We start from the raw sequence: 12,726 nt of genomic DNA, 5'->3' as shown, positions 1-12,726 counted from the left end.
ATTTTCTCTCTCTTGCTTCTCAAGTGGCTTGTGCTGTCAGCTGCATGCAGAAGCACAACTAGCGAGCTTACTACTTCCCCCTTGAGAAGATTCAGACATATTACTAGCGACTCGATCCTCTCAATCTGTGTGACGTGAGACACATTTAACAGAAACAAGACAAATTCTAGTACCAAACTGTTTTTCATGTTATAGTCTCAAAGGTATCTAAGTTTCGGTATACCGTGCAACACTAACTACTAGTCAATCATTTTGATTATGAACAGAAAAATAAGCGTGTCTGTCTTTTCTAGTTCAGAAGCATGCGCATAAGCTTTTCTTAGCCATGTGACAGGAGTAAGGAGAGATATGGGGTCTGTTGTTGGAAGTTTGACCATAGTCTAATTCTTCATTCAAGCTGACTACAGCTGACAGAAAACAAGCATTTTAGAATCCAGTGCCAGTGTTCATAAAGCATCTCAGAGTAGGAGTGCTGCTAGATATTAGATAGGTAGCTATGGAATGAAGTAGCAATCTATGGGTATAGTGAAGCCCAGACTCCTGAATGTAATATAGCAAGATCTGAGTGTTCAGGCCAGGGGTTGGAACCAACATGATCTTCCAGCGCTTCGTTCTGAACAGGACCTTTTGTTTTTTTTTTCGTTTCGCGTTTCCGACCGGTAAAATACATTTTTAAACCCGTGCGAAACCCCACAAAGTACCGTTTTTATCGTTCTTTTTTAAAACTTGTAATCAAGTTTTTTTTTAAACATTTAGCACATTAAATGACTTCACTGATCAGTGCTGCTCGAGCAGGTAAGCGAGTTCTTTACATGCGTGATGGACAGACAAGTGCCACCTATGGTGCAAGATGCAACTGAAATTTTGCGGGTGGAGAGCGAGTGAGTGGATTGAGGAGGCTTGAAGCGCGGTGCATCTTATGACATGCATTATCTGACTTAGGTCAACAGAATAATACCTAGGGGGGAACTTTGAATATCCTTTGAGCTCGCTAGCTAACAAGCCTGTGTGCAGACCGGCACCAGAATTAAAAACACGTCTTACCTTTTTGTAGTTAATAAATCTAACGTGAAATGTGAACTATACCTATACTATCCTTAACTAGCATTGGAAATGTTAATCCATTCTTCACTCTAATTAAAAAATCTCCATCTTCTGAATCACGCTTGTAACGTAAGTACAGTAGTCTATGCTTCGGAGGGGGAGGCGCAAGTAGCCTGAACACACACCGGCAAAGATTTTCAGCTTGCAGGCAGACACTGGAATATATTTGATTGACAGTGAAGGCTTTGCATAGGTGCTTTGTTTAACGGGTTTTTTTTTTGGGGGGGGGGCTTTTTTTTTTTTTTTAATGCCTGGAGCGTAAAACAACGTTATTAACCGGTTCCCATGCTTTTAAAATAACAGTTCTGTTCCAGGAACAGTGTGGATGACCTCTTGTTCCAGGTTACATTTCTTTCTGTACCTTCAAAAAAAAAATTGGGGTTCTGTTCTGTGAACCGGTTCCACCCCCTGGTTCAGGCTGATGCTGTGTGTGTGCACATTTTTACACTGTCAGGGGGTTTGATGCAAAACAACTTTGACCCAGTTTTGGGTTATAATCCAAAACAAACCCAGTGGCCAATTTTGAGCATTGTGTTATGGTCTGAGAGACAGTGGGTTATTGCCTCTTCATGACCTCACCAGGGCATCAGAGGGGGGTGTCTTGTGCTGATATGCCTCAGTGAACGCAAACACAGGAAGGGACTGGGGGTGCAGTTAATTTTACTATCAGAAGAATCCCACCAGCCCCTCTGTCCTGTGCTTTCTCTGTTATGTAACTGCCTGGAGTGACAGAGACCGAGGGAAATAGAGGCTGTTTTACTTCAGGGCCCCAAGTGATATGCAGCGTGGCTGCTTTACTGTCTGACCCACATTTACACCAGTGGGAACTGGATGGGGAAACCCTGGATCTGTATCCTAAATGGCACCCTATTCCCTTTATGGTGCACTACTTGTGAACAGGGCACACAGTGTTAGTGGTCAATTAGTTCATTATGTAAAGAATATGGTGCTATTTGGGACACACTCTGGGAGCTGATTGACTTAGGCAAACTGGGTTGATTGGTAGCTAGCTTCTCCTGACCAGGAACTGGTCTGGTGGTTTTAAATCTGGAACGCAAAGCTTTCTGGCTGGCGGGCTATTGTGAAACCATACCGGAATCAACAGGATGCATATTTTATTGAGCTCAATGTTTTATGCAGTGTTTGTGGAATTTTGAAATGTAGGAAAATTAGGGAAACAAAGAAATTGACAATACTGTTTGGCTGCATCTATAATGTCCATAATAACTTTTCCCTTTACTGTCCTGTACCAAATTGATTGTCATTGTCTTGTGGTGGATTTGTCTTTGTACAGTTGGGCTACTTGGTTAGTGAATGGACTGGGTTAGTAACCAAGCGATCGCTGGTTCGAATCCCGAGCCGGCATGGTGGAAAAATCTGCAGTTCCGCCCTTGCGCAAATCAGTTAAGCCTCGCACTTCTCTGATTCAGATGGGCTGGGTTGAATGCAGAAGACACATTTCGTTGCGCAACTGACTAGGTATCCCCTTTGAGCGCTTGGCTATTATGTCCCATGTAGTGAACAATTTCCAACCCCTGCCTGCCTCGCACAGTTTGAGTTTTGTAATCCGTCAAGAGGAACATGTCAAGGACTGAGAGCTAGTGTTTCATGATCCTAAACATTATTACACCTAGCTAGGTAACATCACAGTACACACAGCCTTATACATCCCTGCTTAAATGTTGAGATGCTGCATGATTTGAGTTCAGTGCACCTGCTACTTTACTAGAATTTACTATTAGGCTACTATAATCTGTACAGAGATCTACTTGAATACTGAGCTAGTCCTTGATCAGGCATGTGTGGGCAGTTTTAATTGAATGTAATAAATTAATTTAGGGCTGTCACTGACTTTTTAAAAAAAAAATGTCGACCAGGAGTTCTCTATTCTTTCGACCAATCGTCTGGTCAACATTTTTACATGTGTATTTCTCCATATGGACATGCCCTATATGTTTTAATAAAATCAACAATATGTAGGCTACAGCCAGATTGTCTGATGCTTCAAGCACACTGTGATTCAATAATTAAAACACAAATGACTAAGGGGGAGCCAGGGAGCCTAACCAGAAGGGGAAAAAACTGTTTCCGAACCACCGCTGCTGCTGGCTTTCGCAGATGCTGCTGCTGGCTTTTGCAGATTCTGCCACTATGTTCCCAAAGTTGCCAGTAATGGTCTACACCAGGGGTCAGCAACCTTTCCCATTTGCAGTGCCAATTTATCTTACCATTTCAACCGATCTTCATGACAGTCTTCGTATCTCAATCATTGGCATGTGGTTAATCAAAATTGTATCTAAATCTAAAGGAAAATTCACATCTAAAATTAACTTCCATTGCCAACGATGTAAAAATAGCCTACACAAATTCAACAAATAAAAACATTGCAGCCTGCAGGTAGAACATACACTGTGTGGCCTGTCTGCAAGGAACTTGAAACATTATCAACTGTGTCCACCCCAAAAGTTAACAATCTTGCAACATAACATATAAAATGTTATGAACCTTCAGTTTCCCATGCCAGTGAGCTCCATACAGACAGCTGTATTTGCGCAAGGATAAGTAATCAGGTAGGCCTATTTTTAAGACGTATCCACCATATCCAGGCATAATTTCTCCCCTTACACGCAGAGTGGTTATCGAAAGGGGGAGAGCTGGAAAGATTTTTCAAATAGCCTATATTGGAGAACTATTGTCATTCTCAATGGATGTAAATTGTGATTGGGTGTCCCATAGGGCAGCTCACAATTGGCCGTGTCGTCCGGGTTTGGCCGGGGTAGGCTGTCATTGTAAATTAGAATTTGTTCTTAATGGACTCGCCTTGTTAAATAAAGTTTTTTTTTTTTAAATGCGTAACCAGGTGCGTGTCCTTACTCAACATTGACCGGAGCACTCCAAACAAATTAATTAATAAATTGACCGCTTGTAAATGGAATGAAATAAACCAAAACTTTTCACAAGTGTTGCCTAGGTTGTGCGCTCTTCAAACGTGTCCCCTCTGACAATGAACTTTAAAAGTAATAATAATATATTGAATGCATCAACAGACATTACAGTAACCAAACAAGCATTGTAGATTGGGAATTAAAATTAAATTATACTGGTGTGCCATCCCCACGTTCTCTGCAATGGATTAGTCCACTGAGACGGGTGTCAGTCAAGATGTGCCACAATTATTTGTTTCACAACTGCTCGACTAAAGTTCTCAGGTCAAACAGCCTATCGACCGAACAATCGACTAAATGGGGAAAGTTGTAATTGAATTGAATGTAAGCCTACCTCTACCTTTTGATTACACTGCTCTGACTGAGAAGACTAGCTTGGAGTCATCGGCTGTGTCACAAATGGCACCCTTATTCCCTATATAATCCACTAATTTGGACCGAGACCCATGTAATCAGCTTAAATCTGAACACCTGCTGGAGGCCACACTTTGGTTGTCAAGGCAACTTTTATTGGAGTCACCTCCTGTGCATCCAGGGATCATTAAATCATTGGAATGAATCAGCTGTGAAAATAGGCTACGTGACATTATGTTTTACTTCTGTTTTAGGAGTGTGGCATAGCTGTGTCTCAGGTAGTTTAATGGCAGTAGGGTCGTGTAGTGCTAGTCTGGTTCCAGAGGTTTCTACTCTTGTCAATGCCAACTCTGTTTTGCATGACCAAGATTGAGAAGGAGTTGGCGTGATGGCACAAACAGACTGGCACTGAGGCAAGCATGCTGCTTCTTGTAGCAAGGTTTCTGTATCATAGCTATCGTGGACTTTCCTATCAGGGTCCTTCTCTCCCTGTCACCATCCACACTACAGGTTATACCTGCCTTAGCTAATACTGCTACGACAGGGGTCTTCGAGCTCTTCTTGCCCAGGGATCCTTTCCCAGGCAAATTGGCAGCCCAGGAGCCCCACATAATTAGAAGAGGAAGTGTAAACTCTCAGCTCTTTCCCTGGTTAAACAAAGGTTGGCAATACTCCAGTAAGTGTAATTAGCGCAAATGAGTAATTTGTTACATTTTAGGGAGTGGCGTAATGAAGTTGGCATCAATAGGAATAAGATCCTTCACTTTTTCTACTGTTGAAACAGTTGAAGTCACAAGTTTACATAAACCTTAGCCAAATGCATTTAATGAGTTTTTGACAATTCCTGACATTTAATCCTAGTAAAAAATTCCCTGTCTTAGGTCAGTTAGGATCACCACTTTATTTTAAGAATGTGAAATGTCAGAATAATAGTAGATATTTATTTCAGCATTTATTTTTTTGTCACATTTACATACTCTCAATTAGTTTTCGGTAGTATTGCCTTAAACAATTTAAACTTGGGTCAAATGTTTCGGGTTGCCTTCCACAAGCTTCCCACAATACGTTGGGTGAATTTTGACCCATTCCTCCTGACAGAGCTGGTGTAACTGAGTCAGGTTTGTAGGCCTCCTTGCTCACACATGCTTTTTCAGTTCTGCCCACACATTTTCTATATGATTGAGGTCATGGCTTTGTTATGGCCATTCCAATACCTTGACTTTGTTGTCCTTGAGCCATTTTGCCACAACTTTGGAAGTATGCTTGGGGTCATTGTCCATTTGGACAACTCATTTGCAACCAAGCTTTATCTTCCTGACTGATGTCTTGAGATGTTGCATCAATATATCCACTTAATTTTACTTCCTCATGGTGCCATCTATTTTGTGAAGTGCACCAGTCCCTCCTGCAGCAAAGCACCCCCACAACATGACGCTGCCACCCCCGTGCTTCACGGTTGGGATGGTGTTCTTTGGCATGCAAGCCTCCAACCTTTTTCCTCCAAACATAACAATGATCATTATGGCCAAACAGTTCTATTTTTGTTTCATCAGATCAGAGGACATTTCTCTAAAAAGTATGACCTTTGTCCCCATGTGCAGTTGCAAACCATATTATGTCTTTTTTATGGTGGTTTTGGAGCAGTGGCTTCTTCCTTGCTAAGCGGCCTTTCAGGTTATGTCGATATAGGACTCATTTTACTGTGGATATAGATCATTTTGTACCGGTTTCCTCCATGTCCATTTCATGCATTTATGTAACCTGTGTTCAGGACAAATATAAGCACCTAACACTCAAATCCCATTAGTTACTTCAAATGTTTTATGGGCTACACATTCTCCATTTTTGTGTGCGCTCTCGCTCGCACGCCCACACAAGTCCCATAAGTTACTAGCTACATACCTAGCTAGGTTGCATGCGCTACATATCTGCGACTTCGCTCTCTAACTCACACACACACACACACACACACTTGGATTTAATACGCTAGCTAGCTAGTCAGTCTTCTTGTGCCTCATCACACATACTGACAGACACAGAAACACCCAAGCTTTACACAGTATTCACCGCCCACTAAACTTGACTAATGGTTGAAAGGCAAGCACTTATCATTGGTGTGTTAATTAAATATTGTCATGTCACCTGACCATCTCCTCGGGGGTTCTTTGGACTTGCAAGTGCAACTGAACTCGCAAGCAAAAACAAGAAATTTGCATCACTGACATATATTCCCCCTCGGCCGACTAAAGCACAGTAATTGACAGATCCACCATTAACGGGTGGACTTTTTCGGTTGCCTGCTCAAGGTGCTCTGCCTCTACTTCGGTGAGCTCGTCTGAGTCTGCGGAGTCGCTGATGAAGACCCTCTCAGGCTCCAGTGTCAAAAAGTAGTCGCCGATTTGTTGACACCACTGATCGTCTGACCCAGTTCTCAGCATAACATGACAATTCAAAAATCAAGTTATTTTTCTCTCTAACGAGGAATCCAGCGATGCAGTAGAAAGCTTAGCTAGCTAAGGTGTAGTCACTGTCACTGCTGCCTATGAATGATGGGTTTGACATTTCTGAAGAGCGAGAGACAGTGTAGCTTGAGGTAAATGTTCTGTTTTCCTGCAGATGATACTCTACTGTAGTTTTGATTGGGCCAACAGGAAAATCATCCGATTTGAATATCCTATTGCATCTAGATTCAGTGTAGATGAAGGGGAGGAGACGGGTTAACCTCAAAGTCTAACATATGGAATTGTTTTAAGATGGTCATACCATGCATCATTTAGCTATTTGATTTAGAATTTTAGGACTCCTTTAGGTATCAAAAAATATAATTGAATTTGGCCTTTACTACTATAGCCCATAGAAACGCATTGAATAACACATTCATAAATTACCAAAAAAACAGTCAAATAAATCATTTTCTGCCAAATGTTCAAGTGGCTGTCCTATATCTGGAAGATGTAAGAAAGATCAGCAAATATTTATATTTTTCTGGACACATGTAACCCCTTATTTTTGTTGGCACTAAACTACCTTCATTTGTTTTTATGGGTTACCTTCAGATGAGTCCTGTGACACGTGGAGGTTGTAGAACGAAACGGAGAACACCATCGTGTTCATTCCTGAGTCTCTCCATTCCATAGTGGTTATAATAGTTTGTAGGACAAACCATTCGGATGCTACAGACGTTTTCGTGAGAAGGCTGATTTTTGGGATATATCATGGTCTGACAAACACCTCTGTAGCTCGGCCACCTCCATGGCAGATGCAGAAGGACGACGTAGTCAGATTTGGTGGATTGATATGCAGCCCATGCAAAACAAATGATCTCTAGTTTAGTCACCTCCCTGACAAAGGCGCCCCCCTCCCCAGATTGCTCAGTTTGGCAGGCGGCCAGCACTAGGACGAGTCTTGGTGGTTCCATACTAATTCCATTTTTTAAGATGTTTATTTTTTGTAAAAATTTATTTCACCTTTATTTAACCAGGTAGACAAGTTGAGAACAAGTTCTCATTTACAATTGCGACCTGGCCAAGATAAAACAAAGCAGTTTGACACATACAAAAACAGAGTTACACATGGAGTAAAACAAACACAGTAGAAAAATAAGTCTATATACAACGTGAGCAAATGAGGTGATAAAAAAGGCCATGGTGGCGAAGTACATACAATACAGCAAGTCAAACACTGGAATGGTAGATTTGCAGTGGAAGAATGTGCCGGTACAGAGAGAAATTATGGGGTGCAAAGGAGCAAAATAAATAAATACAGTAGGGGGCGAGGTAGTTGTTTGGACTAAGTTATAGATGGGCTATGTACAGGTGCTGTAATCTGTGAGCTGCTGTGACAGCTGGTGCTTAAAGCTAGTGAGGGAGATAAGTGTTTCCAGTTTCAGAGATTTTTGTAGTTTGTTCCAGTCATTGGCAGCAGAGAACTGGAAGGAGAGGCGGCCAAAGGAAGAATTGGTTTTTGGGGGTGACCAGAGAGATTTAGCTGCTGGAGCACATGCTAAAGGTCGGTGCTGCTATGGTGACCAGCGAGCTGAGACGAGGGGACTTTACCTGGCAGGGTCTTGTAGATGACCTGGAGCCAGTGGGCTTGGAGACGAGTATGAAGTGAGGACCAGTCAACGAGAGCGTACAGGTCGCAGTGGTGGGTAGTATATGGGGCTTTGGTGACAAAACGGATGGCACTGTGATAGACTACATCCAATTTATTCAGTAGGGTATTAGAGACTATTTTGTAAATGACATTGCCGAAGTCGAGGATCGGTAGAATGATCAGTTTTACGAGGGTATGTTTGGCAGCATGAGTGAAGGATGCGAAATAGGAAGCCAATTCTAGATTTAATTTTGGATTGGAGATGCTTAATTTGAGTCTGGAAGGAGAGTTTACAGTCTAACCAGACACCTAGGTATTTGTAGTTGTCCACATATTCTAAGTCAGAACCGTCCAGAGTAGTGATGTTGGATGGGCGGTCAGGGGCAGGCAGTTTCCGCCTAAAGACACCCTAATCTAACTGCCTGTAGCTCAGGCCCAGAGGCAAGGATATGCATATTCTTGGTATCATTTGAAAGGAAACACTGAATTTTGTGGAAATGTGAATAGAATGTGGGAGAATATAAAACAATAGATCTGGTAGAAGAAAATACAAGGAAATAAACATACGTTTTTTTTTATTGTTGCTGCATCATCTTTCAAATGACCAAGAACAGCCAAACATACAGATAGGATGCTGTGGATGATTTGAATGAAGAACATAAGATGGCAACAATAGCTGAGCAAAGTTTTGGACAGAACTTCAGAAATTAGCGAGCTACATGACATGAAGTTACCCAGGTGTCCCACACAAATGTACCCAAGTGGCCGAATTGGTACAGTGATACATTTTGAAGGAAAGAACTATATACAAAATACATAAATGCTATTCTAATCCCCCCACCCCCAAAAAAGATTAAAACAAACCATTAACAAGGGTAACTATTTACATATTTTCTATTTACAATATTGTGAAGACCCTCAGTCCTCTACACAATATTGTGCTGCTGGTGCCATGGCCCATAGCAGTCTCTTTCTTCTGTAAAGCAAAGGCTTACTGAACATGTCAAATCAAATTTTATTTGTCACATACACATGGTTAGCAGATGTTAATGCGAGTGTAGCGAAATGCTTGTGCTTCTAGTTCTGACAATGCAGTAATAACCAGCAAGTAATCTAGCTAACAATTCCAAAACTACTACCTGGTGCAGGTGATGGGACATTTCTTGTGACAAAGGGCACAACGACGTCTCCCTACTGTGCCCTTTGTGCCCTGAGGCACATTCATGCCTGTAGAGATTAATCTGGGCAGGTGAACACCACTGGTTGGAGCAGAAGGGACAGAGGTAGAGGGGACAGAAGGTGTTACAGTGGACTTGCTGTAGCTAGCAAGCTCCTGGATGAGCAGCTCCTGCATGGCATCCTCGCCATGCAGAAACATGTCCTCCGCCTGGGTGTCAAAACTAGTTTCTCTGAAAGGTTAATCTTCCTGAAGCAACTCGTCTCGCTGTATCTATTTCCTCTATAATTTGGGTTAAATCTAGACTTTGTTTTAGCTTTTCCTGATTTATTTGCCACATTTTATATATAAACTTTAAAATGCTATTGAATATGTACTGCTATGCGTAACACCCGTGGCTCCGTCAAGTAGGATTTGCAATGGTGAATGAACCTCTTTTACGCCAGAGTTTACGACAAAGGCTGGTCTTCAAACGTATAACCATTACACATAGCCAATAAGCTGAGGTAAACGGCAATCTTCCAAGCTAGATTTCAAGATGATCATTGGGCCAAAATACAGTCAACCAAAGTTCAAAGTTGAATGAGACGGAAATCAGGGCGCAAGCGGTTTACAAATGTTTCGTTAGGCTATAAAAATTGATTTTATCAAACAAAACAAACATTCACTGTGTAGTTAGGACACTTCGCTTTGCCACCAGAGGAAGATCTTCAATGGTAAGCGATTTATTTTATTGTCATTTCTGACTTTCATGATGCTAATGCTTGGTTGGAAAATGCTAGTAATACGTGTGTGTGGCGCCGTCCTCAGAAAATAGCATGTTTGGTTTCGTAGTAACGGCTTTTTGAAATCTGACACAGCGGCTGGATTAATAAGACGTTCAACTTTTAAATGATGTAAGATGCATGTATTTACAAGAATGTTTACTATAACAAATGATGTATTTAGAATGTTAGCTCTCGGCAGTTTCACCGGATGTTGGCCTGGTGGGATGTTAGCGTCTTACCTACCCTAGAGAGGTTAAGAGCAATTGGAGGCCACGGAAGGAGAGTTGTATGGCATTGAAGCTCGTCTGGAGGGTTTTTAGTGTCCAACGAAGGGCTAGAAGTGTAGAAGTGGATCAGAGACTCACCAGCAGGAAGAGCGACATCATTGATGTATACAGAGAAGAGTCAGTCCAAGAATTGACAGAGTCGAAAGCCTTGGCCAGATCAATGAATACGGCTGCACAGTATTGTTTCTTATCGATGGCGGTTAAGATATTGTTTAGGACCTTGAGCGTGGCTGAGGTGCACCCATGACCAGCTCTGAAACCAGATTGCATAGTGGAGAAGGTATGGTGGGATTCTAAATGGTCGGTAATCTGTTTGTTGACTTGGCTTTCGAAGACCTTAGAAAGGCAGGATAGGATAGATAGGTTACATTGGCGTGTTACGTTCAGTAGTTCCAAAACATGCAGTGATATTGCAGAGAGCCACATGAATTCACAGAAATACTCATTTTAAATGTCGATGAAAATACTATTTTTAGACATGGAAATATAGATACACTTCTCCTTAATGCAACCACTGTGTCAGATTTCAATTTTTTTTTACGGAAAAATCATAATCTGAGAACGCCGTTCAGAGCCCAAACCAGCCAGAGAAATATCCGCCATGTTCGGTATTCAACAGTATTCATAAATAGCATTATAAATATTCACTTACCTTTGATCTTCATCAGAATGCACTCCCAGCAATCGCAGTAAGTGAAAGCGCGTGACTGAGAACGAGGCTGTAAGCAGACCACTGACTCAAAGAGCTCCCATCCGGTCCCACATCACGAGAAGCCTTAAACAACGTCCTAAAGACGGTTGACTTCTAGTGGAAGCCTTAGGAAGTGCAACATAACCAATATCCCACTGTGTATTCAATAGGGGTGAGTTCAAAAACTACAAACCTCAGATTTACCACTTCCTGTTTGGATTTTTTCTCAGGTTTTTGCCTGCCATATGAGTTCTGTTATACTCACAGACATCATTCAGACAGTTTTAGAAACTTCAGTGTTTTCTATCCAATACTAATAATAATATGCATATATTAGCATCTGGGACTGAGTAGGAGGCTGTTCACTCTGGGCACGCTATTCATCCAGAAGTGAAAATGCTGCCCCCTATCCCAAAGAAGTTAATGATCCCGTTTTAAACTTTCACGCCCCTAATGGCCACAGTGCTTAAAATAAGAGACTACGGAGATGGTATATTAAATTTAAAAAAATTAAAGCAGGAATGCATCTAGTCATTTTGATGTGCAACACAAACCAGTGATGGTCATGCATTCTGGGTTGACAATAAGGCTGCTATAGGTTACTATAGTTTACTGTCAAAATAGGGCTCCAGAATTTAACTTTTTTTTGCTGAATAGGTAACCTTTTGCCTACAAGTTTTTGTGCACAAGCTTATAGGCTAATTCATTTGGGGCTAACTTAGGGTGTGGAAACTAACAGAGGTTGCTAACTGTAGATATTGCGGATAGGTAGCCCTGTAATTGATTAATCTAACAGCAAAGTTAATGTCCTAAACCTTCCAGTCGTAGGCTAAGTAGAGGGCACAGGTGGAGGGAAAGAGTCTCAGCCACAGCAGCCGGCCTTGGTAAAATGGGCAAGTTTGGCACTTTCGTAGCAGGAATCAATGCACTTTACTTAAGGTGTACCTTTTTTAGCCTCCCAAAAAGTAGGACGTTTTAGGTGTGGTGACCAGCTAGAATTTGCAACTTGCAATGATCCGACCAATACATGTTTTTACTCGCACAGCCAAGTCAAATGGTCGCAAAATACGACTCAGTGGTCAGTCTGGAGCCCTGCTACACAGTGAGACTGCTTCATGGTTGACTCCTTTCACGTAAGGGTGCAAACTCCTGTTAAAGGTGTCAGTCAGTGTGCTATGTGGTTTACATTTCACCGAAGCGATGATGTTGCTTTGTTTATGTAGCTGGCCTCCAGACTAACCTCGTTTAATGTTTTTCTTGTGTATGTCATTGCACCTCACCAAAAGCATTGTTGTTGATGATGTAG

At 41.8% G+C, this 12,726-nt stretch overlaps 1 protein-coding gene across 4 annotated transcripts in view; it reads left to right on the top strand.

The window, feature by feature from the left end:
• LOC139420427 (enhancer of polycomb homolog 1-like) overlaps window positions 1-12,726 on the top strand; it is a 60,529-nt gene that overhangs the window by 14,029 nt on the left and 33,774 nt on the right. Inside the window, exon 1 of one of the 4 annotated variants that reach the window (XM_071170548.1) lies at window positions 10,298-10,391. The exons of 2 other annotated variants lie outside the window; for them this stretch is intronic. In XM_071170548.1, coding sequence (XP_071026649.1) covers window positions 10,389-10,391 — 3 coding nt within the window. In that variant the 5' untranslated portion in view covers window positions 10,298-10,388. Of the gene's footprint in view, window positions 1-10,297; window positions 10,392-11,572; window positions 11,593-12,726 lie in introns of those variants that run through there. One more of the 4 variants, XM_071170550.1, reaches the window with a different exon arrangement.

The sequence above is a fragment of the Oncorhynchus clarkii genome, chromosome 11, assembly GCF_045791955.1.
Source record: "Oncorhynchus clarkii lewisi isolate Uvic-CL-2024 chromosome 11, UVic_Ocla_1.0, whole genome shotgun sequence".
Lineage (NCBI taxonomy): Eukaryota > Metazoa > Chordata > Actinopteri > Salmoniformes > Salmonidae > Oncorhynchus > Oncorhynchus clarkii.
This window is presented reverse-complemented; position numbering and strand designations above follow the sequence as displayed.